Source organism: Chroicocephalus ridibundus, chromosome 13 (assembly GCF_963924245.1).
Source record: "Chroicocephalus ridibundus chromosome 13, bChrRid1.1, whole genome shotgun sequence".
Taxonomy (NCBI): domain Eukaryota; kingdom Metazoa; phylum Chordata; class Aves; order Charadriiformes; family Laridae; genus Chroicocephalus; species Chroicocephalus ridibundus.
Window position 1 is genome coordinate 15,432,937 of NC_086296.1, and position 21,779 is coordinate 15,454,715.

At 66.8% G+C, this 21,779-nt stretch overlaps 3 protein-coding genes across 3 annotated transcripts; 2 read left to right on the forward strand and 1 right to left on the reverse strand.

Moving 5' to 3' along the window:
• Positions 1 to 489: 489 nt before the first annotated feature.
• Positions 490 to 8,402, reverse strand: PES1 (pescadillo ribosomal biogenesis factor 1). The gene is made up of 15 exons (XM_063350779.1): positions 8,159 to 8,402; positions 7,577 to 7,656; positions 6,829 to 6,982; positions 6,621 to 6,730; positions 5,463 to 5,634; positions 5,136 to 5,225; positions 4,085 to 4,201; positions 3,841 to 3,918; positions 3,336 to 3,425; positions 2,999 to 3,129; positions 2,737 to 2,862; positions 2,380 to 2,564; positions 2,112 to 2,257; positions 1,647 to 1,814; positions 490 to 1,185 (listed from the first exon to the last, which is right to left on the reverse strand). Exons 1-15 carry the CDS (start codon positions 8,180 to 8,182, stop codon positions 1,099 to 1,101), a joined length of 1,758 nt encoding a protein of 585 aa, XP_063206849.1. The 5' UTR covers positions 8,183 to 8,402; the 3' UTR covers positions 490 to 1,098.
• Positions 8,403 to 8,525: 123 nt separating this feature from the next.
• Positions 8,526 to 13,302, forward strand: TCN2 (transcobalamin 2). Its single transcript, XM_063350780.1, has 11 exons — positions 8,526 to 8,955; positions 10,119 to 10,353; positions 10,987 to 11,173; positions 11,276 to 11,344; positions 11,455 to 11,597; positions 11,705 to 11,866; positions 11,948 to 12,123; positions 12,338 to 12,512; positions 12,622 to 12,814; positions 12,991 to 13,112; positions 13,195 to 13,302. Exons 2-11 carry the CDS (start codon positions 10,299 to 10,301, stop codon positions 13,254 to 13,256), a joined length of 1,344 nt encoding a protein of 447 aa, XP_063206850.1. The 5' UTR covers positions 8,526 to 8,955; positions 10,119 to 10,298; the 3' UTR covers positions 13,257 to 13,302.
• A 144-nt stretch (positions 13,303 to 13,446) lies between these two features.
• SLC35E4 (solute carrier family 35 member E4) lies at positions 13,447 to 20,450 on the forward strand. The gene is made up of 2 exons (XM_063350781.1): positions 13,447 to 14,974; positions 16,589 to 20,450. The coding sequence occupies exons 1-2, from the start codon at positions 14,356 to 14,358 to the stop codon at positions 17,014 to 17,016; spliced, it is 1,047 nt and encodes a 348-aa protein (XP_063206851.1). The 5' UTR covers positions 13,447 to 14,355; the 3' UTR covers positions 17,017 to 20,450.
• Positions 20,451 to 21,779: the final 1,329 nt, after the last annotated feature.

A 21,779-nucleotide genomic window follows, 5' to 3' on the forward strand; every position in this document is an offset into this window, starting at 1 on the left:
CTTCATGCAGCACCATTAGCCCTCCTTGCCCCAAGGGTACATTGGTGGCTCATGGTCATGTTGGTGGCCAACAGGACCTCCAGGTCCTTTCCTACAGAGCTGCTTTCCAGGCCAGTAGCCCCCAGCACGTCCTGGTGCCTGGGGCTGCTCCTCTCCAGGTTGAACAAAATGGACTCAAGAGTTGGCTCTCAGCACCCAGGCGGGATGGAGCACACCCCACCCAAACCTGCCACTGGGAACGAGGACAGGCAAAGGGTGACGAGGAGCAAGGTGACAGCCACAGCGCTCACGGGTCGTGGCACCTGCAGCAGGGCCCAGGCTCTGTCCCTTCTGTTCCACCTCCCAGCAGATGCACCTACACCCCGTGCAGGATGAGGAGCCGGCTCCAGCCCCACACGTGTCTCGGATGAACCGATCCACACCTCCTCCACTGTGCCCGAGCACTGAGTCCCACCACAGCCAGAAGGGACAGACAACACACGCCACACGGGAAGCATCACCTTTTTAATTAAAAAAAAAACAACAAACAAACAAGAGAAGTAGGGCCTGCCATGCAGATGCTGGAAGGCAGCTCCAGGCTGGGCAGAGGATGGGCTCTCCTCTACCATGGGCTCCTCTCCACCAAGGTGGGAGCAAAGCCCCATTTTGTGCCAAGCCTCCAAAACATGCTGCAATGTCCCACCGAGGCAGGCAGCCCCCAGAAGAGCTCCTGCTCCACCACAAGGGTTTGGTTCCTCCGCCCAGGGCTGTGCAAATTCAAAAGGAACAATCGCGGAGGGACCCACAAGAACCCAGAGCTCTCCCTGGCCTCCTCTTCCTCGCTTGCTACCCCTGCAGCTCAGGAAGCAGGGGTGGCACCAGCATGAAGAGGACAGTCCTCCTGACACCGATCCTATGGCCCAGACCAGGACGGGCAGCAGCACTGGGGCAGGAGAGCCAAGGGATCCCCGGGAAAGGCACAGCGGGAAATATATCTACAGACGAGAAAGGTTTTAATTCAGCATTTCTGTCCCAAGAGCAAAGCTGAGGGTTTTTCACCCAAATGTGATGGTATCCACAGGGCACAGCCGGCCCCCCGCAGGGAGTCCCCAGGCCCCATCACGCTCGTCGCGCCTTCTTGTTTTTCTTTTTCTCCTCCTTCACGGCAGTGTCGTGGGCTTTCCTCTTCGCAGCGAGTTTGTTTGCCTGCGGAGAAACCCCCGAGACACGGAGTCAGCCTGTCTGCAGCCACCAGGGTCCCACCAAACCCTCCAGCTGCAGGCGGGGGAATGGACCCATCTGCTGCTGCCTGCACCCGGGCCACAGAGAGGGGGGGCAACTTCGTTTGCTGAGCACAAGCCACGGCCCCCAGGGAGCAGGAGGAGCTCTGCCCTGACAGGGTGGAGACTGCAGCCAGGTGATGCCGGGGAAGAAGCTCGTAAAGCTTCACCCTTGCCCACCTTCGCTCGGTGCCCGCACTAGGTACGGAGAGGAGCAGAAGGAGCAGCCCAGAGCTGGCACAGCGTCGGAAGCAGAGGCTGCTCCCTCTCCCCTGAGCTGGGGACAGACCTGGCTTTAGCCATCCATAGCTGCAAGCCAATTTGGGAACAGCTAGCACCAGGATCCAGGCAAGGGTCTGTAGCCCACAGTAAGCCCTACGCTCGTACCTCTCGGACTTTGCGCTTCTTGCCAAACATGATCTTCTTGTAGAGATATTTCTCCCTTTTCTTCATCATCATGATGGCCAGACGCTTCTCCTCGCTTTGCTGCTCCTGCTCCAGGCGCTGCTTGTCCTCCAGCCGCAGCTTGCCAGCGGTCACCTTCACGGGAAGCGCCTGCCGGGAGCCAGAGAGCTCAGGACCCCGGATGCCCACTACCCTTCCCCAGGGATAGATGTCTCCACACCATTCACTAGGGGCCACGGAAGAGCCGCAGCACCCTCTGGACCAGAAGACAGGTCCTGAGTGTGACTGGGAGCTGTAGCTCGTGAATATGGGTCCAGGACCCAGAAGCGTGGTGGCCACAGCAGGGGCTGAGCCGGGCCGCCCCACAGCGAGCAGAGCCCCAGCAGGGACAGAGCTCACCGGAGCTGCCTCCTCCTGGGGCTCCCACTCCGCTGCCGGGAACCGTACCTTGTTGCTCTGAGTCTTCTGCTCTTCCATCTTCTTTAACTTCATCTCCTCTTCCTTCTCAGACTCATCTTCCTCCTCCTCCTCCTCTTTGTCATTGTCATCCTCCTCTTCCTCCTCCTCTTCCTCCTCCTCCTCACTCTCTTCATCTGCAGAGAGACCACCGTTACCAACAGGAGAGCAGTCGCTGGCCCTGGAGTGGGTACGGCCCTGCCGAGGCAGCAGCGCGGCCCGGCTCCTCAACCACTCCGACCTCGGAGCCTCGCATCACCTGGGTTCTCGCCCCTCTGCATGGCCAGCAGCTTCAGCTTCTCCGGAGGGATGTAGTCTCCTTCCTGCTCCGTCACGAAGGGCGAGAGATGCGGGGGCAGCAGCACGCCAGGGAAATAGTCGGCCACAGGGAGGCACAGCTTGGCATTCACGGAGTCGAAGACCCACTGAGGTTGCAGGTAATACCTGTGGGGCAGAGGGACACGGGCTCAGGCTCTTTCCTCCCACCCCAGGCTCTGGAGCCCATGGGGGTTCAAGGCAGCAGCAGAGCAGGATGTGACAGGCTGCCCCACTGCTTGCCAGGGACACCCACTAGCCCAGGTGGCCATTCTGGGGACAGGCCACCTGCCTCACCCACCTGCCAACAATCTGCTTCCCCACCCGGGGCCGGTCAACAATCTGGTGGGTGATGGAGGGGTCACTCACGTCATAGGTGGCACCGATGCACAGGGACTTGTCCCAGGAGACCTGGCCACCAAAGCACCTGCCAGCAAAGCCCACCGAGGAGTCAGGCAGGCAAGAGGGGCCCTCGGGGCCATCTCACCCACGGGAAATCAGGCAGATCGGCCTCGACAGTCCCAGGAGAGAGGCTGGGAGAGGGCAGCCTGCCCATCACGTACCGGATGATGAAGGCCAGTGGCTCTCGAGGCACCTCCCTGTTGAGGAAGAAGCGCAACCCTTCAAAGAGCTTTTTGTGCTTCTCCAGGGCCTCCTGCTCCTTCTTCCTCGCATCCATCTGCTCCGCGGTCTCCTGCTCAGAGCAAAGCATTCAGCCTCCTCCCCATGAACAGCCCCTGCCAAGACCCTTTCTGCAGGGAGGGCTCTCAGAGGGTCCTCATCCTCCTGCCAGTCCCTCCCAGCACCACACCAGGCCCTGCCAGCCTGTGACCGGCCACAAGGCATACTGCAGACAGCATCACCCAAAGCCAGGGCTAAGCGTCCCCACCAGGCTCTTACCCCCTCCACGGGGAACTCATCCATCTCCACCTCGTCCTCGTGGGTCGGTGCCACCACACGGGCCAGGCTGGCGCTCAGAGCCGACAGTCTCTGCAGTGGGAGGAAACGGAGAAGGCGTCACCGGGGGATGGGAAAAGGGGCAGCCTCACAGAGGAAGGAGGAGGCCATTTCTCAGAGCAAGAGGTCAAAAGACTTTCTCCCAGGACCAGACACACATTCAGCCTCCTCCATGCACTGTCCCACCCTGCAGTGCCCAGCACGGGGCTTTGGAGGGTCCCCGCCATGCAGGAGGGAGGCCAGTGGCCCCTGAGGCCAAGCACAAGCTCCTCCCTTGGCCAGCAGGAAGGGGCAAGGAGTTTGGGACCAGCCCCCTCCAGCAGGCAGGGATCAGGCCCTGCTCCTCAGCCCCCACACGAGTGCCCCACGCCAGGAGGGGGTCTGTGGTCAGGCCACCACAGCCACACAGGGTCCTCCCACGGGCCACGGTGGTGGCAGCGTCCCTCACCTCCAGGTAGCTCTCGGAATCCATGGCGTAGTCCTTGCCCTCTGCAGGCTTCAGCTCAACATCAGCCTGGCCATCGATCTGCAGAGAAACAGAAAGGTGGGGAGGCAGCTCCCAAACCCAGAGCTCCCAAACATCCCCTGCTCCCCCAGCTCCAACACGTCCTCGCTTTCCGCCACCCACACCGGGTGGTGCCAGCAGGCTGGGGCCAGCACGGCACGTCCCCGCGGGCAGGCAGTGGCCTCACCTTGGGGGGGTAGTGCAGGTTGAGGGACTGGTAGAGGCGAAAGTTGACGAAGCCCAGGAGAGTGGTGTAAAACTCTGTGAAGGTGGCCATCACACGGTAATCCACGTCTGTGGGGTGCTGCAGGCACACGGGAAGGGTGAGGACACAAGGACAAAAAGACCAGAGTTCCCTCTGCAGGGACAGGGTCCCATCCCACCCGCACAGGGAGGAGGATCCTGTCCCCTTCACAGCAAGGGCTGGAGATCCATGGCCACCGCCAGACCCTGGGCAGGGAGAGCTCTCCAGGCTGCTACACGGGGCCTTGCTGCCACCCCTCTGTGAAGGCACCTGCTCGCACAGATGGAGCAGCCCATCCCATCATGGAAAGAGACCTTGGTGGCCTTGTCCAGGGACTCTGCTCCTCCAGGTGAGCTGCACAGGCCATGGCAAAGCCAGACAAGAGCAGGGGGAGGAGCCAAAACCTGGCAGGGACCCAGCCAGCCCCACAACAGCCAGAACTGAAGGGAGTGAGAAGGAATGCTGGCTGGGAAGAACATGGAATGTTCTGGCTGGGAATGCTGGCCGAGGAGATGCTGCAGGGGGGACGTGGGGACGTACCAAAGGCCACGAAAGCTGGAAAGCCTCAACCCAACTATGCCAGGCGCTAGAAAGCCCGGGAGTGAAATGAGGACACTGCTGTGATGGCGAACTCCTGTGTGCCAAGGATTTTGGCAAGGTGTGGTGCAGCACAGCCGTGGGGCTGTCCAGGCATGGTGGCACCCACAGCTGTCCCCTCGCCCTGTCACCTGCCCAGACCGTGCAGGGGACGTGGCAGAACCACCCTGGCAGAGCATGCAGGGTCTGACTTGGCTCTTCCTTAAGCGCCAGAAGCCCCATTCGTGCAGGTTAATCTTTAATTGCTGATTAAGGCCCATTTTAATAATTGACAAGAGGAAATAAAGAACCGGGGAGACTGGTACAGCCAGGCACAGGGGACACAGGGTACGGCCATCCCGGGGGTTAGAAGAGGGTCGTGTCCCCGCACGCCTTCCCAGCCAGGCCAGGTACTCACATCGTGGGCGAAGGTGTAAGGGGTGATCCAGGTGACGGGCTGCCCCAGCACCTCGGCCTGGTAGTAGATGCCCTTGATGGAGAGGAAAACCTGGCAGGGAACAGCAAAAGGACTCAGGGGGAGGAAGGCCAGGGGTGCTTCCTTGTGCTTGTCCTCATTAACCCTTCCCCTGTCATCAGTTTCATCATGGGAGCGTCACAGACGGCCCGGCAGGACTCGTTCCCCACCTGAAGCTGCCCTGTGCCTTCCTGGGACACAAGTCCCCCACCTCCACCTCCCGCCCCGGGGCAGGGAAGGTCTCAGCTCCGTCCCTCCCTCAGCACCCACCTTGCGCAGGGAGCGGGAGGCGATGACATAGTTGAGGAACTCCACGGCCAGGCGCCGGCAGAGCTGGATGGTCTGGACGTGGCATTTGCCCGTCCTCGGGAAGGTAGAGAAGAGGAAGCACATGGAGAGGGCATCGTCCAGGTCCCGCAGCGCGTCTATGAAGGTTGGGTACCTGTGCCCGGGCGGGAGGAGAAGGGGGAATCACACCCAGCACCAGCGCCCACCGAAAGCTGCTGGGGCTGGTGGAGAACTCGCGTGAGGGCACTGTGGGCTGCATGTCCCCCAAAGGTGGTGACCCACACGGACGGCGTGTCCCCCCTGGGCACTCGGGAGCCTGCGGGCACACAGGGACCTCCAAGCAGTTGCCCAGGCCTCTCCGGGGAGCCAGGAAGGTCCCTGTGCGAGGGGATGGCAGCACCCCTGATTGCAGGCTGGGTGTAAACGGGTTTTAGGGCACCCGCAAGGACCGAGTGCTGGGGAATCCCAGCCTGGATCCGCCGAGGACAAGCGTAGCCCGTGGCCTGCGGTGCAGCACATGGCACTCCTCGGACGGACGGACGAGGCCCAGCCAAAAGCTGTAGGACTCGAACGCTGCGGTCGGAGGGAGACCACACGGCCTCACGGCTCGACCAGCGGTGGAGCCGCTGTCTCCCCTCCCGAGCACCGAGCTCGTCGGGGCAGCGCCCGTCCCTCAGTCCCGTTGCTCTCTCCCCTCCCTGCACCAGCACAGCGAGGTCCCAGGCACCGCCGGCACAACGAAGGGACCTGCCAGAGCACGGTCCCTCCCTCCTGGGTCCTCTCCTCTGTCATTGCCACCAAATTCCCCAACTCCGTTGGCACGATCCACCCCCCACCAGCCCTCCCTCCAAGGAAAACACTGTTCGAGGAGAGGAGGAGAGCTCTCAGCATCTCCCTCGAGATCCTGGAGCCATCTAAGAGGGCCAGGCACTCCCTGCTCACTCCTGCTTCGCTACAGCCAGCGTGCAGCATGCTACGGCCTCCTCCTCCAGCCCAGAAACACCGATTTCCATCAACCCCCCTCCCCCCCCCGAATATACGCATGAATTCGTAAAGAGGGATGGACAGGGCCAAGGATCCACAGGTCCAGGCAGCTCCTGGGAAAGTTCCTCCCAGAAAAGGCCGGCTCCGGGGGCTCACCTCTCCTTCACGATGTGGTCGAGCTTGTAGGTGGGCTTGTTGTCCTTCAGTCGGTCTACGGTGCTCCATTCGCTCTTCCCGTACGCCTTCCGGAGCTTCCGGACAAACACCTGCGGAGGGAAAGGGAGGCCGGGGGCTCTGTGGGGGAGGACGAGCCCGGAGCAGCCCCTCGGGCACCACCCGGGGGGGTCTTGTGCAGGGTAATTACTTTATACTCCCGGAACTTGTTGACAATGGGCTCGTGAAGGAGGAATTTGATATCCTTGAGGAGGTAGAAGGTCCTGGGTGCGGTGGAGCCTTTGTTCACCTTCTTCTTGTGCTTGGGCTCGTGGGGGTAAATCCCCTTCAGGATGCAGAGGCGCCTGGTAACAGCGAGGAGGGTGAGACGGGGGTGGGGGGGAGGCCGCAGCACCCGTGTACCCCAAAGCGGGACGCCCTGGGGCCCCGTTCCCTCCGGTGCTGCCACCCCATGGCGGAGGGAAGCCCCATAACTTGGCAGCCTGGAACAGGCAGGTCACACCGCTGCGGTCCCTAGGGAAAAGGAGTCCCCACGCCCACCCCAGGCTCGATCCCCTGCTGCTCCCCTGGGGGGTTCAGGGGACGCGGGGGCTGGGGGAGGTCCAAGAGGGGGTCCTGGGGGGCAGGGGGGAGGGTTCAGTGGGGTCCAGGGGCATCCTGGGGTGGGGGGGGTCAGGGTCGCCAGGGGAGAGAGTCAGGGGATCCAGGGGGGGTCTCAGGATGGGTTTAAGGGGGTCCAGGGGCATCCCTGGGGGGTCAGAGTCCCCAGAGGAATGTCAGGGGGTGCAGGGGGGTCCCAGGGAGGGCTCCAGGGGGTGGATTCAGAGGGGGCTCAGGGGGTGTCCCAGGGAGGTTCATGTGGTCCACGGGGATCCCAGGGCGGGCTCAGGGGGGGTCCCGGGGCGGTTCAGGGGGTCCCGGGGGGGGTTCCGGCGCACCTGAAGTCGGGCAGGCTCAGCTGCAGCTTCTTCCGCGCCCGGTTGCGGGTGATGTAGTTGGTGGCGGATCCCCGCTCGTACTGCGGAGAGACGGGGGCGTCGGGGGGGGGGGGTCTCGGCACCGGGAGGGGAGCCTCGGGGAGCCCCCCCACCGGGAGAGACAGCCCCGGAACCACCGGCGCTCCTAGGGCTGGACAGGGAGCAGAAACGGGAACCGGGCGGGGAGGCGGGTTGGGGGGAGCGGAGAGAGAGACCGGGCACCGGGTGTCACGACGTGAACGGTCACGGGCACCGAGGGGTGTCACCAGAGGCGGGGGGAGCAAACACAGGCGGGCACCGGTACCGGCGGTGGAGGGGTGAGAGAGCACGGCACGGGTGGGCACCGGTACCGGCTGGGGAACGGGCACCGGAGGGGGGTGGGGGGGGGCACCGGAGAAGGGGGGTGGCACCACACGGGAGGGCACCGGGGGACGGGCAGGGGCACACCGGGGAGTGTGAACGCGACTACCGGGAGCGTGCCGGGGGAAGGGGAGGGGGTGACTCCGGTGCCGGGGGGGGTGGGAACGGGGGACCCCGCGGTACCTTCTTCTTCTCCAACCCGCCCATGGCCCCGCCGCCGCCGCCGCCCGCGTGCTCCCGGCCCGCCGCAGGACCCCGGCCTGCCCCCGGCCTGCCTGCGCCCGGGGCCCGCGGGCCCGCCGGGGACGGGGCCGCCCCGCAACGGTCATGGGGGAAGAGCGAGCAGGATGGTCAGGGTGCTCAGGGCGGGCAGGGTGCGCAGGGCGGGCAGGGTGCGCAGGCGGCGGGGCCGGGCTCGGTCAGGCGCGCCGCGGGCAGCCCGCGGGGGCCTGGAGGGAGAGGTCCTTAGGCGCGGGGCACGCTGGGATATTACGGGGCTGCGCGGGGCACGGCGGGAGGGGGTGTCGGCCCGGTGAGGCCCGGGCGGGGACGTTGCGGAGGCCTTGCGGCACGGTGGGTCCTCGGCCGGTGCTGCTCAGCCCCGGGGGGGTTCCCGTCGTCTCCCAGCTGGAGGCAGCGCCCGAGGCTCCGAGCCCTTTCCCCGGGGGTGTCCGCCCTGCGGGGTTTGTTGTCTCCTCCCCGCCCAGCGTCGCTGGGGGGGGGACCCCCACGGGCGCGCCCCGGCCGAGCTGAGGGTCCCCGCCGTGCCCAGAGGGGTGGAGGAGGCCGGGTCCTCCCCAGGTTCCCCCGGCTGCAGGGGTCGGAGGAGGCGGGAGAATCGGGGACTGTCCCGGGGTGGAAGGGACCCGTGGGGGCCGTGGGGTCCCGCTCCCTGCCCCTCGCAGGGCTCCCTGCGCCTGAGCCACAGGACGGAGAGATTGGTCCAGGCGCTCCCTGAGCTCCGCCAGCCGTTTCCTCAGGTGGGTGTGAGAGAGGAGGTTCATCCTGTCCTCTCTTTGAGCCTCCTCCCTAGAACTCGGCGCAGCTCCATTTTCTCCTGTTAAAGAAGAAAGGGTTGCAACGGTTCGGCTCCCCGCAACACGAGGGTCTTCACTCAGGGACAGCCTTACTGATGAGCGCAGCTCCTGTGAGATGTAAACAAAGATTAAGACGTGACTGTGTCGTACATGTCGTAAAACCAGAAATAAACAAACCCGGTGTCATTCCCTATTAGAAAAGGCTGAAGATCTCCGTACAGAACCGGAAGCAAACACTCGGCAACAACAGCTGGGAAATGTGGACGCTTTTCAGGGTTTCACGGTCGAACGCGGAGCAAAAACTATGGGTTTTTGTTGTACAAACAGAGCATTAGTTTTTTGCCAAGTTTCATATACCCTGTACAACTCCGTAAGACGATAAAAAGAAAGCGACACGCCACAAAACTGTGAAAGAAATAGTGCGACCCCTCGCCTCCTGTTATAAACGCTTTACTGGGCTGGAAGTGGAATTTTTAGCAAAGGAGAAATTAAAAATGGAATCGTAGAATGCTTTGGGGGGTGGAAGGAACTGTTAAATGCCACCCAGTAGCCCCCCCCTGCCATGGGCAGGGACACCTTCAGCGACACCCGGCTGTGCAGAGTCCCCTCCAGCCTGACCTGCGGTGGAGGGACCCCCCACGGCCTGTCACCCCCTTCCCGGTATCCCCTGGCAGACGGTGACCTGGGACCCCCCCTCCCCTCAGCTGCGGGATTTTCCTTCTGGGGCTCAGCACCCCCGTTCCCACCCTCCTCTGCCTACCTGGGCTTGATTAATCCCTTATTTTTTTATTATTTTTTTTTCAAAAAAAACCACCCAGTTCCAGGTGACCAGTGGAGTTACCACTTTCAAAGGCAGCGGGGGTGGAGGGCGCAGGATTTTGGGGGGGGGGGGGTTTCATCCCCTTTTTCTTTTTTTGGGCAGACTTTGGCAGGTGATTGTGACCTGATCGCCGGCAGTTTGGGTCTGGCTGCCCCGGCCACGGTGCGGAGGGCAGCGAGACCTCGGGGTTGTGCCAGGTCGGGGAGCCGGGAGGGAAGAGCGGCCGGGAGCACTTTATCTCTGCCCCGGCGTGGGGTGGCCCCACTCCCTTCTGCTTCCCCTCCAGCCAAAGTCCTTTCCCGTTTCTGCTGACTTGGCCCCGGTGCGCGGAAACGGCCTCTTGCGACGCCTTCCCGTCCCCGGTAGAGTTTGCCTGCCTCTGCCGGGCCGCCTGCCGTGCCGTGCCGTGCCGTGCCTTGCCGTGCCGTGCCGTGCCGTGCCGCGGCACCCACCGCCCCGCTCCGGCATGTGGCTGCTCCTCGTCCTGCTGCAGGCTGCGGTCCTGCCTGCCCAGCTCTGCGGTGAGTACGGTCCCGCCGGGGGTCTCCCCCGTGTAGGACGGTGCCTGCAGCGGGTCCTCGAGCCGGCTGCGGCGGTGGAGAGGTCCCTGGGGAGCAGGGCTGGGGGGGACACGCACCATCCCGTACTCCAGGCCCGGCGGGGGGGACACTGGCATCGTGAAACCCCTCCGGTGATGAGTTTTCCAGGGCTGAGCTCTCCCCAGCGTGCTGGGGTTGAGCCTTATTCCTGCACCCCCCTGCCCAAAGCCCAGAGCCAGCCCCAATCCTGTGCCCACAGTCCCCCCCGGCCCCGACACCGGTCCCCTGGGGACAGGGGTGTCACCCCAGCACCCCGCCAGCTCCACAGGCGCGGTGGGAGGGCGGCCGTGCCCGGGTTTCGGGCTCTCCATGCTCCTGCTTTGTGTCACATCTCTTATTTTGTTTCTTCCCCAATTTTTTTTGGGGGGGGGCGGAGACTTGAGGTTTTGGGACTCGAGGGAGGGCACAGGGTGCGCGGCACGGTTGGGGTGCTGGGTCTCCATCGCCACCGGTGCTGGGGGCTGCAGGTGCCGCGGGGACCGGTGCTTGGGGTAGGCTCGGCCCTCTCCTGCCCCCCCTCACCCTCCGCTCCCTCCCCGGGGCCGTGGCGGGCAGAAGCCCCGGGGGAGGCGGCGGCGGTGCAGGAGCTCAGCGCCCGGCTGCTGGGGCTGGCGGGGAACCCGGCGCGGGACCCCGACCCCAGCGTCTACCTGGCCCTTCGACTGGCCGGCGACCACGACCTGCGTGAAGAGGAGCGGTACCTGGCGCGGCTGCGGGACGCCTTCCAGCGCCGCTACGGCCGGTAGGTCCCCAGGGGGGACACCAGGTCCCCCTCAGGTGCCTCCGGGTTTGTCCCCTGTCGCCCAAGCCACCCCGGCCACCCACTGACACCGTGTCTCCGCAGGAGCCTGCAGGCAGCCGGCCAGCTCCATGGTCACCCCCAGTGGGACACTACAAGCACCGAGCACAACACGTACGTGTGTGTGTCCCACGGGGACGGTCCCCTCCACCTGCGGGGTGACAGCCCCCTGGTGTGGTGGGGGGGCTCTGGCTGCTGGTGAGAGCTGACACGGTGGCTTGCAGGAACGCCGAGGCGGAGTGGCCGGAGACGGGGCGGCTGGCGCTGTACCTGCTGGGTCTGCGGGCCACGTGTCCCCTGCCCGAGCCCGGTTCCCAGCGCTTACTGGTGACATGGCTGAAGTACTATCTGGAGGAGGACTGGGCGGGTGAGAGCAGCCCCACGGGGCCACCACGACGAGCACCCACCCGTGCACCGGCACGTCCAGCTGCGAGGCCACTGGCTTGCCCCAGTGACACAACACCTTGTCCCCAGGCTCCCGACGGCACGGCCAGCCCCTCACCAGTTACTACCAGTACAGCCTGGGCGTGCTGGCGCTGTGCGTCCACCGCAAGCGGGTGCGGGAGGAGGTGATCCACCGGCTGCTGGCGGCGGAGCACCACGGCAGGTTCAGGCACACCGGTGGCAGCACCGTGGGTAAGGGGCCGTGGGGACAGACGGGGCGGTGGCACCCCAGGGCGGGCGTGCGGCAGCTGGGGTGACACCGTGTCCCCACAGACACGGAGGCGGTGGCGGCGCTGGCCTTCACCTGCCTGGTGCAGGAGCGGCTGGTTGGGTCCAGGCTGGCGGCGGAGCTGCAGGCAGCCAGGCGCAGGGTGAGGAGGAGGATGGTGGAGGCGCAGGACCCGGATGGCTTCTTCGGCAACGTCTACAGCACCCCATGGGCCATGCAGGTGGGGGTCACGGGCCAGGGGCCTGCATGGTGGGGCATGGGTGCACGTGTGGGTGCAGATATGGGTGCCTGGGCAGAGGCAGCCGCCGCGGGGCAGGGGCTGGGCAGGCAGGTGATGGTCACCACCACCACCACCGTGGTGGCCACGGCCCAGGGTCCCAACCCGCCCCCCGCCTCTGCCACTGCCCCGCCGCCTTCCTCCTTCCCGCTCCCAGGTTTTCATCGCCACCAACACGTGCCGGACGCAGCCGGCGTACGGCCGGGCCATGGCTGCGCTGCTAGAGAACCTGGACGCCTTCACCACCGCCGCCACCATGGCCCAGGTGCTGCCGGTGCTGTATGGCCGCTCTTACCTGGACATCGCCTCCATGCGCTGCCAGGAGGAGCTGGGTAGGAGCCGGGGCGACGTGGGGAGCCGGGGGGGCTCCGGGATGGTGTTGGCACGCACCACGGTGGTGGCTTGGTCCCCGTCAGTGCCATGGTGGCTTCCTTCTCACAGACACACTGATGCCCATCAGCGCCAAGCCACCGACTGAGATGCTGGGGAACATGACGGTGCGGCTGGTGGTGGAGTGCCCCGAGCCGCGGTGTCCCCAGCACCGGCTCTACGACCGGACGGTGTCCGCGCCCGCCGGCGCCTCCCTCCTGGACGTGCTCAGGGCGGCCACCGTGCAGGGACCCCCCAACTTCACGTAGGTGGTCCCGCGTGCCGGTGTAGGGTCCCTGCCTGTCGCACCCAGGGTGGCCACGTGCCCGGCACACGTGTCACGGGTTCAGCCCGGTCCCCACCGCCTGGCTCCCTTGGCAGCAGACGTGCCCCATCGCCGGCTGAGGGGCCGGACCCTCACCCCCCTCTCCCACCCGCCAGGTTTGTCACCCAGGACACATCCCAGGGCCCCTTCCTGAGCAGGGTGCTGGGGATGGAGGCCCGGCAGCAGCAGCGGAGCTACTGGCAGCTCCTCACCGCCCCCGGCACCAGCCTGCAGATGGGTGAGTGACGGGTGGGGGTGCCGGGGGAGGCGGCGGGGTCCCGGGCAGCCCCCACGATCGCTCTCCCACCTTCTTTCCGCAGGTGTCGCCGACTACAGACCTCATGACGGGGAGACCCTCATCCTGCGCCTCAGCGAGTGGTAGAGGGTGGGGGGGACGACGGCAATGAACCTCCTGCCGTGGCACAGGACTTGCCGGCTCCCTGCCTCCTCCTTTCCCTGCGCCCCGTGTACCAGCACCCCAAATCTGCCTGGGGAGGAGGCGGAGGGGACACACACGATGCCCTGTGTCCTACGGGCACGGTGGGACGGGAGCGCCCGGACTGGCAGCTCCTCCGGTCCCGGCCCTGCTCGGGGATGGGGCAGTCGGTTTTGGGGAGCCTGAGCCAGCGCCGCTCGTACCCAGCAAGCCACCAGCCGGGGCCGTCCTCCTCCATAAACCCTCGGGGGGACACCCCCGGCCCCCTTCTTTGAGCCCCACCCCGAGGGCTCGGGGACCGCGGTGGTCCCGGTGCCCCGCAAACACTTGCTGTGTCCCAAACCTGTGGGATTCCCTCCCCCCCTCAGCCCCGGATTTAATCCAAGCCCCAAAAACCACCCAGGGGCAGCGGCAGTGAAGGCAGCCGGGGCAGGCGGTGTCCGGGGCGGGGGTTGCCGCTGCGGTTTGGGGCGTGGGTGCGGGTGCCATGGCGGGTGATGCTCCCGGGCCGGCGGTGGGGAGCGATGGCGCCCGCCCGGCGTGAGTCAGACGGGGGCTCTGACGCAGTCCCTTCGCCGCCGTCACCATGGAGGCCGCCTGTGCTCCGGCTACCACCAGCCGAGTCGCCCGGGCGGCCATGCACGGCCTCCGCTTCCCGGCAGGCCCCGCAGCACCGGGCGGCATCCCCGGCCGTGCCCCCCGCGTCCGCCCACCCGCACCCCGCAGTCCCCCGTCCCCGCACGGCGGCCGTGACGCGGCGGCGGCCCCGCGGGGAGGAGCCTCCCTCCCTCCGCTCCCCGCCATCGCCAAACTTTCCGCTCGCTCCCGGCCGCCACCGGCGCTGCCTCCCTCACACATGGCACCAGCACCCCGGGGCTGAGCCCTGCCACCCCCCCCGGGGCGGGTGACGCCACCGCCGCCACCGCCGGCAGGAGCCGGGGACCCACCGCCACCGCCGTCGCCACCGCCATCATCACCGCCGCCGGCTCCCGGGAGGACGGGGCAGAGCGGAGGGTGGCAGCGGGGGGGAGCGGAGCCGGTGCCCATGTGCCTGCGGTCCCGGCGGGGCGATGAAGCAGCGATGACGATGGCAGCCGGTGAGGGGACCCTCCGGCCCTGGAAACCGGACCCGGGGCAGGCAGAAGGAGGTCGGCCACCCCCGGGGCCATCGCTGCCCTTGACCCTCACCGTCCTGGCCTGGCTGGGCACCGGCACCACCATGGCCGGCCTCAACAAATGGATCTTCGCCGCCCACGGCTTCCGCTACCCGCTGCTGCTGTCGTCCCTCCACATGCTGTCGGGGGTGGCCGTGGGCTACCCGCTGGGCTGGGCGCGGGGACCGTCACCCCCTGCCCCCCGGCCCCGCGCCAGGATCTACCTGCTCAGCCTCACCTTCTGCACCAGCGTGGCCTTGGGCAACCTGGGCTTGAGCTACGTGCAGCTGGACGTGGCGCAGGCGGTGGCCACCACCACCCCGCTGGTCACCCTGCTGCTGTCGGGGCTGCTGGGGGGCCGGCGGCACCACCCGCTGCAGTACGCCGCCATGGGGCCCGTCTGCGCCGGGGCCGCCTGCAGCATCGCCGGCGGGCTCCGCTTCTACCAGCCCGGCTGCGGCTTCCTCCTGGCCGCCACCGTCCTCCGCGCCCTCAAGTCCATCCAGCAGAGTAAGTGCCACCCGCCTGTCCCCGTCCTGCGCGCCCGCCCTCCCTCCCCTGGCACGGCCCCCGGGCCGCAGGGGTGCTGCTGTCATCCCGGTGCCACCCCGGGGGCTGGTGACGCTCCCTGCTCACCCCGACACCGGTGCCACCCGCTGCCCACCCCAGGCCCAGTGCCACTGCATTGCCACCCCAGCCCTGGTGGCACTCTGGTCCCCAGTGCCAACCCCACGCCATCCCCGTCCCAGCGCCACCCGCTGTCACCCTTGGCCCTGGTGCCCCCCCAGCGCCCCGTTAGCCCCAGTGCCACCCCAGTTCTAAGGCCACTCCATTGCCACCCCAACCCTGGTGGCACTCACTCCCCACCCCTGGCTCTGATGTCACCCCAGTGCCACCCCAGTGCCACCCCCTCCCCACCCTGTCCCTGGTGCCACCCCAGTGCCACCCCTTGCCCACCCTGTCCCTGGTGCCACCCTAATGTCACCCCAGCCCCAGTGCCACCCCTTGCCTACCCTGTCCCCTGGTGCCACCCCAGTGCCACCTTGCCCACCCGGCTGCCCCCCCTCGGGGCTGTGCCACGGTCCTGGCCTCGAGATCACCCTGGTTTGTCGGTGACGAGCAAACACCTTGGTGGCCCTGTGGTGGCCCACGGGCACCGCTGGCTCCCAGTGACAGTGTCCCATGTCCTGGGGCCGTGAGGGGGTAGCAGTGCCTTAGCCTGTCACAGGGACACCCAGGCCATGGGCTGCTGGGTCCCCTGCGAGTCCCCGTGCCAAGCGGCATCGTCCCTATGCCTGGGGACCCCGGCAGCCGCGGTGCTGCCTGGGCTGTGGTGTCCTTGGCCGGTGGCGGAGAGGAACCGGCCGGGGTGTTTTTTGGCCGGGAAGGGAACGTTTCCTCTGGGGCCGGTGACTCAAGCGGGCACCACGGGGGTCGGGCTGTGGTGTGGGGCCGAGTGTCGGGCACACGTCCCATGCTGTCCCCAAGGTCCCCAGGGCACCGCTGGCGGCTGTACCAGGGGTGCTGTGGCCACCTGAGGGATGCCACCGCCCCTCGTCACCTGTGGGACATGAAGAGTGGCCCCGAGGAGGCTGGGGGCTGCTCCGTCCCCCTGGGACATGGCACGTGTCCCCCCGTGCACGCCTGTGCATGGCAGCCGGCGCGGCTGTGCCTGCTGTCCCCAGATGACCTGGGGATGGGATGGGACATGGGGACACATAGGGGACAGGCCACACGCCCAGAAATGTTGCTGCCGGCTGCACAATCTGCCGAAAAAAGAGGAGGCAGGGAGGTGGTGGTGGGGGGGGTGGAAGCCACGTTTGCTCCAAAACAGGGTGGGGAAACTGCTCCGTCCAACCCGGCGGGACCCTGGACCCCGAACCGGGGCACCCTCGAACCGGGACACCCCCAAACTAGAGCACCCCCGAATCGGGGCACCCCCAGCCCCACGGAAGGGGCTGCCCCCCTACCCCATTCCCCCCTTCCCGCTGACATTTGGGATTTCTTACCCGCCTGGGCAGCGAACGGGGGCTCACGGCGGTGAGGGTGGCGGCGGGTGTCCCCGTTGGGATGGTCCGGGGGTCCCGCTCACTGTCCCCTCCCGTCCCCCCCCCCCCCCCCCAGGTCTGCTGCTGCAGGAGGACCGGCTGGACGCCCTCTCCCTGCTCTGCCTGACCTCCCTGCCCAGCTTCTGCCTGCTCTTCGGGGCGGCCGTGGCGCTGGAGCTGGGTCCCTCCTGGGAGGGCGTCCTGCGCTACGACGGCACCCTCTGGGCCTGCGTCCTGCTCAGCTGCCTGGGCTCCGTCCTCTACAACCTGGCCACCTTCTGCGTCCTCTCCCTCACCTCCGCCCTCACCGTCCACGTCCTGGGCAACGTCACCGTGGTGGGCAACCTGCTGCTCTCCCGCCTGCTCTTCGGCAGCCACCTGAGCGGGCTCAGCTACCTGGGCATCGGGCTGACGCTGGCCGGGATGTTCATGTACCACCAGCCGGACCTCATCGCCGCGCGCTGGGCGGCGCGGCCGCGGCGGGCACCCCCCAGGAGGGAGTAGGGGCCACGGGGGGGGCCGGGGGGCGGACGGGAAGCCGGGGCGAGCGCGGCTCGGCACGGGCACACGTGTGCTGGTGTGCGTGGCATTGTGCAGACGCGTGTGCTGGGGTGTGCACGGCTCTGGGTGCACACAGGGGGGTTGATGTGCACAGGTGCGTGCGTGCGCACCCGTGTGCATGGCGTGCACGGCTGTGTGTGCGCGTGGGCTGGTGTACATGGCTGTGTGCGCACCCGTGTGCATGGCGTGCACGGCTGTGTGTGTGCATGGGACGGTGTACATGGCTGTGCGCACACCCGTGTGCATGGCGTGCACGGCTGTGTGTGTGCGTGGGCTGGTGTACGTGGATGTGTGCGCACCTGTGTGTGTGGGATGTGTGTACATGGCTGTGTGCGCACCCGTGTGCATGGCGTGCATGGCTGTGTGTGTGCGCGTGGGACGGCGTACGCGGCAATGTGTGCACCCGTGCGCATGGCGTGCATGGCTGTGTGTGTGTGCGTGGGACGGTGTACACGGCATTGTGTGCACCCGTGTGCATGGCGTGCACGGCTGTGTGTGTGCGTAGGCTGGGTGTACATGGCTGTGTGCGCACCCGTGTGCATGGCGTGCATGGCTGTGTGTGTGCGCGTGGGACGGTGTACACGGCATTGTGTGCACCCGTGCGCGACTGTGTGTGCGCGTGGGCTGGTGTACGTGGATGTGTGCGCACCCGTGTGCATGGCGTGCACGGCTGTGTGTGTGTGCGTGGGACGGTGTACATGGCTGTGTGCGCACCCGTGTGCATGGCTGTGTGTGTGCGTGGGACGGTGTACATGGCTGTGTGCGCACCCGTGTGCATGGCGTGCACGGCTGTGTGTGTGCATGGGACGGTGTACACGGCTGTGTGCACACCCGTGTGCATGGCGTGCATGGCTGTGTGTGTGTGCGTGGGACGGTGTACACGGCTGTGTGTGCACCCGTGTGCATGGCGTGCATGGCTGTGTGTGTGTGTGTGGGATGTGTGTACATGGCTGTGCGCACACCCGTGTGCATGGCGCGCACGGCTATGTGTGCGCGTGGGCTGGTGTACATGGCTGTGCGCACACCCGTGTGCATGGCGTGCACGGCTGTGTGTGTGCGTGGGCTGGTGTACGTGGATGTGTGTGCACCCGTGTGCATGGTGTGCACAGCTGTGTGTGTGCATGGGACGGTGTACATGTCTGTGTGCGCACCCGTGTGCATGGCGTGCACAGCTGTGTGTGTGCATGGGACGGTATACATGTCTGTGTGCGCACCTGTGTGCATGGCATGCATGGCTGTGTGTACACGTGGGCTGGTGTACGTGGATGTGTGCGCACCTGTGTGTGTGGGGTGTGTGTACATGGCTGCGTGCGCACCCGTGTGCATGGCGTGCACGGCACGGCGCACACGAGTGTGCTGGGGTTCACGGTCCTGCGCGCACACGTGTGCTGGTGTGCACGGCTGTGTGTGTGCGTGGGCTGGTGTATGTGGCTCTGTGCACACATGTGCCGGTGTACGCAGCCGCGCGTGCACCCGTGTGCCTGGCGTGCACGGCACTGTGCACAAGGATGGGCTGGTGTGCACGGCTCCGCGTGCACGCGTGTGTTGGTGTGCACAGCTGCCTGTGCACGCCTGTGCTGGTGTGCATGGCTGGGTGTGTACGTGGGCTGGTGCGCACAGGTGTGCGTGTACCTGCGCGTGCGTGGCGTGCACAGCGCTGTGCACACGGGTGTGCTGGCATTCATGGTCCTGTGTGCACGCGTGCGCCGGCGTGCACGGCTGTGTGTGTGCGTGCGCACACGTGTGCCGGTGTGCATGGTATTGCGCACACGTGTGTGCCGGTGCGCACAGCCCCGTGTGGACACGGGTGTGCTGCTGTGCAAAGCTCTGCACGCCCCGGCACGCCGAGGTGCTGCGCGCACGTGTGCTAGCGCGCACGTGTGTTGGCTGGTCACACGGCTGTGCGTGCGCACGTGTGCTGGCGCGTACAGATCTGTGTCTATGTGTGCTATTTGCACAGCCGTGCGTGCACACGTGTGCTGGTGCGCAGTCGCCGTACAGGCGGGCGCGCTGGTGCGCCCAGGCTCTCTGCGCACACGTGTGTTGGGTGTGCAGCTCCGTGCACACGTGTGTCGGCGTGCGGAGCTCTGCGTGCAGGCGTCTGCGGACGTGCACGGCAGCGGTTACCTGCGTGCTGGCGGGCACAGCTCTCTGCACGTGTGTGTTGACGGGCGCGGGCTCTGCGTGTGCCAGCGTGTCCGTGCACAGCTCTGCGGGCACGTGGGCACGTCTGGGTGTGCTCAGGCTCTGCCAGCGGGAGGGGGTCTCTGCGTGTGTGCGTGTGCGCGCGCGTGCGAAGGCTCCGCGTGTGCACGCAGGTCTCACGCGCGGGGCACGCGTGCATTGGTGTAGACCCCGCATATACGAGCGTGCCAGTGGGCACGCGTGTGCTGGCGCGCACGGGCTCTGTGCGTGCGAGCATGTCGCTGTGCGTGCGCAGCGCCTTACGTGCAGGAGCGCACACGCGTGTTGGGGCGCACAGCCCCGGTGCGCGCGGATGCTGCGTGTGCAAACGTGCGTCTGAGCGTGCGCAGCTCTGCGTGCGTGTGTGTGTGTGTGTGTGCAGGCTGACGGGTGTGCTGCAGGTACCTCCGTGTGCGTGTGTGTGTGTGTGTGTGTGTGCAGCTGCGTGCACCGGCTCGGCACGCGTGTCCCGTGCGCACACTCAGGCTCAGGGAGGTGCCTACGGACACACGACTGCGCGTCCGACTGCTGTCCCGCCTGGGGAACGCCGAGCAGTGTGTGTGTGCGTGTGTGCGCACACGCGTACGTATGTGTAGCGTGCACGTGTGTGTGTGTGTACGTGCGTGTGCGTCACTACTGAGCTCTGCTGGCTGGAGTAAAGCCGGGGCTGTGCTTACGCACGGGTCTCATGGCTGGACAGGACGCCCGGGGTCGGGGCAGGTGAGTGTCCCCTCTCCTGTCCCCAAGCCCTCCGTGTCCTGCCTGGTGCTGCCAGCCCTGTCATCGCTGTGCCATCCCGGCCACCATGGCGCCGGGCCCATCCCTCTCACCCTGCCGTGGCCGGAGCAGGCAGGCGCGGGCAGGGCTGCCCGCCCGTCCCCGGGGGCTCCCTCGCAGAGACGGCGAGAGCCCGGCAAAGGGGACAGGGATGGCTCAGACCCGCCATGGCTCCGGGATGGTGCTGGGCTGCGTCACGACACACGCTCACCTTGGCACAGGGACGTTCCGGCGTGCATGTGCCTGGCACCGACGTCGGCACACACGTGTGCGCACGCCCCGACGGACGCACCGGCACCACCGTACGCAGCGGCCGTGGTGGCTGCCACCGCGCTCACCGTCCCTGCGCCGGGGCCAAAGGACCCAGCTCTGATTGCACTTGTCCCAAAATAAAGCTCTATTTTTGTCGTACTCCACCCTCGGCTCCTGGGACCGTTTCCCTCCCCCCCCCAAAGCGCACACCGGCGTCATGGCCCGAAGGGAGGAACCACCCGCTGTGGGGATGGGAAACTGAGGCACAGAAACGCCTCGGGAAGCCCCAAGGGGAAGCCGGGATTGCCGTCCCCGCCGTGGCCGGCATCTCCATGCAGGGACAGCCACGCTTCAGCAGCCCCAGGGCTGGCACGGGGACCCTCGCACAGGACACTGGAGGGACGCGGTGACGGGGAGAGGAGTCACCGGCCGCACGTGTCCAGGGAAGGGCCAGTCCTGCTGGGAGCTGGCTCCGGCCACCCGCAGCGTGGCTTCGCCCTGCCCCCGGGGCAGCGTGACACCAGGCGGCATCCTGTCCCCCCGGTGTCACCCGTCCGGTCCCTCTCCGGCCCTGTGACTCATGTCACCCCGCAACCACAACCCGCTTCCCCCCTGGAAACGCCCCGCTCGCTCCCGCCCTCTCCCAAACAGCGATTTTCTTCCACTCATCAGGGCGGTGAGTTTTGAGGCCGCTTCCAGAAGCGTCCCGGCAACGGCTCCTTCCCCAGCACACGCCAAGGCAGGGTGGCTGCCGGGCCGCCGCGGTGTCCCAGTGTGCCCACCGTCGCTGTCACCTCCACCGGTGCCCCAGGGCTGGAGCGCTGCCCGTCCCGCAAAGGACTCGAAGGGCCCCGAATAATCGGGGAAGGGCCCCTGCTCTGGCCGCGAGCGTGGCAGCCACGCGCCTGTTTGCTCTCGGGGCTCACATTTCAGAGGCTTTTCCGTAACGGGGAGGGTTGAAAGTCATTTTGGTTTTCTGGTTCCTCGCAAAACTGAGCCCTGCTGCGGTTCCGGGGACCGGGCTGGGGGAAAATCCCCTCCTGGGTGTTCCCTGGACCCCCCCGCCCCCCGCCAGGGGACGGGTGGAGCGGGACCTGCGAACCAGCCCATCCATGGAAACGCTGGGATAAGGAGCCCTTCCCCGGGAAGCGCCCACCCGTCCCGGCCCCCCCGACTCATTTGCTGGCACTGGGATCTCCCCGGATCCCGCCTGCATCCATGGCTTTGCCCGGTTTCAGCGCTTCGTGCTGCTGGCCCCGTGCCCTGCTGCTCCGGGGAGGGCGGCCCCTGCCACCGGTGTCCCTGTGCAGGCCGGTGGCTGGAGCCGGGCTGGCACCGGGGTCCCGCGGGCAGCCGTCGTGCTGGGGCTGGGGGTTTCGATGCCCATGAAGGGCCTGGCTGTGGCGGGTGGGCTGGCCTGGTGTGGTGGCCCTCTCTCCCGGTATTTCAGGCCGTGATCTCAGCCCAATGACATCCCTCTGCTCCGGCCATCC

Excerpts from the sequence above, each read along its gene's own strand:
- PES1 (XM_063350779.1), bottom strand. The coding sequence starts at position 8,182 with ATGGGCGGGTTGGAGAAGAAGAAG. Across the intron at positions 3,426-3,840 it reads ATTCCGAGAGCTACCTGGAG|AGACTGTCGGCTCTGAGCGC; the intron begins GTGAGGGACGCT and ends CTCCCACTGCAG. Across the intron at positions 2,258-2,379 it reads GCAGAGGGGCGAGAACCCAG|ATGAAGAGAGTGAGGAGGAG; the intron begins GTGATGCGAGGC and ends GTCTCTCTGCAG.
- TCN2 (XM_063350780.1), top strand. The coding sequence starts at position 10,299 with ATGTGGCTGCTCCTCGTCCTGCTGCAGGCTGCGGTCCTGCCTGCCCAG. Across the intron at positions 11,345-11,454 it reads ACAAGCACCGAGCACAACAC|GAACGCCGAGGCGGAGTGGC; the intron begins GTACGTGTGTGT and ends GGTGGCTTGCAG. Across the intron at positions 12,513-12,621 it reads GCGCTGCCAGGAGGAGCTGG|ACACACTGATGCCCATCAGC; the intron begins GTAGGAGCCGGG and ends TCCTTCTCACAG.
- SLC35E4 (XM_063350781.1), top strand. The coding sequence starts at position 14,356 with ATGTGCCTGCGGTCCCGGCGGGGCGATGAAGCAGCGATGACGATGGCA. Across the intron at positions 14,975-16,588 it reads CCTCAAGTCCATCCAGCAGA|GTCTGCTGCTGCAGGAGGAC; the intron begins GTAAGTGCCACC and ends CCCCCCCCCCAG.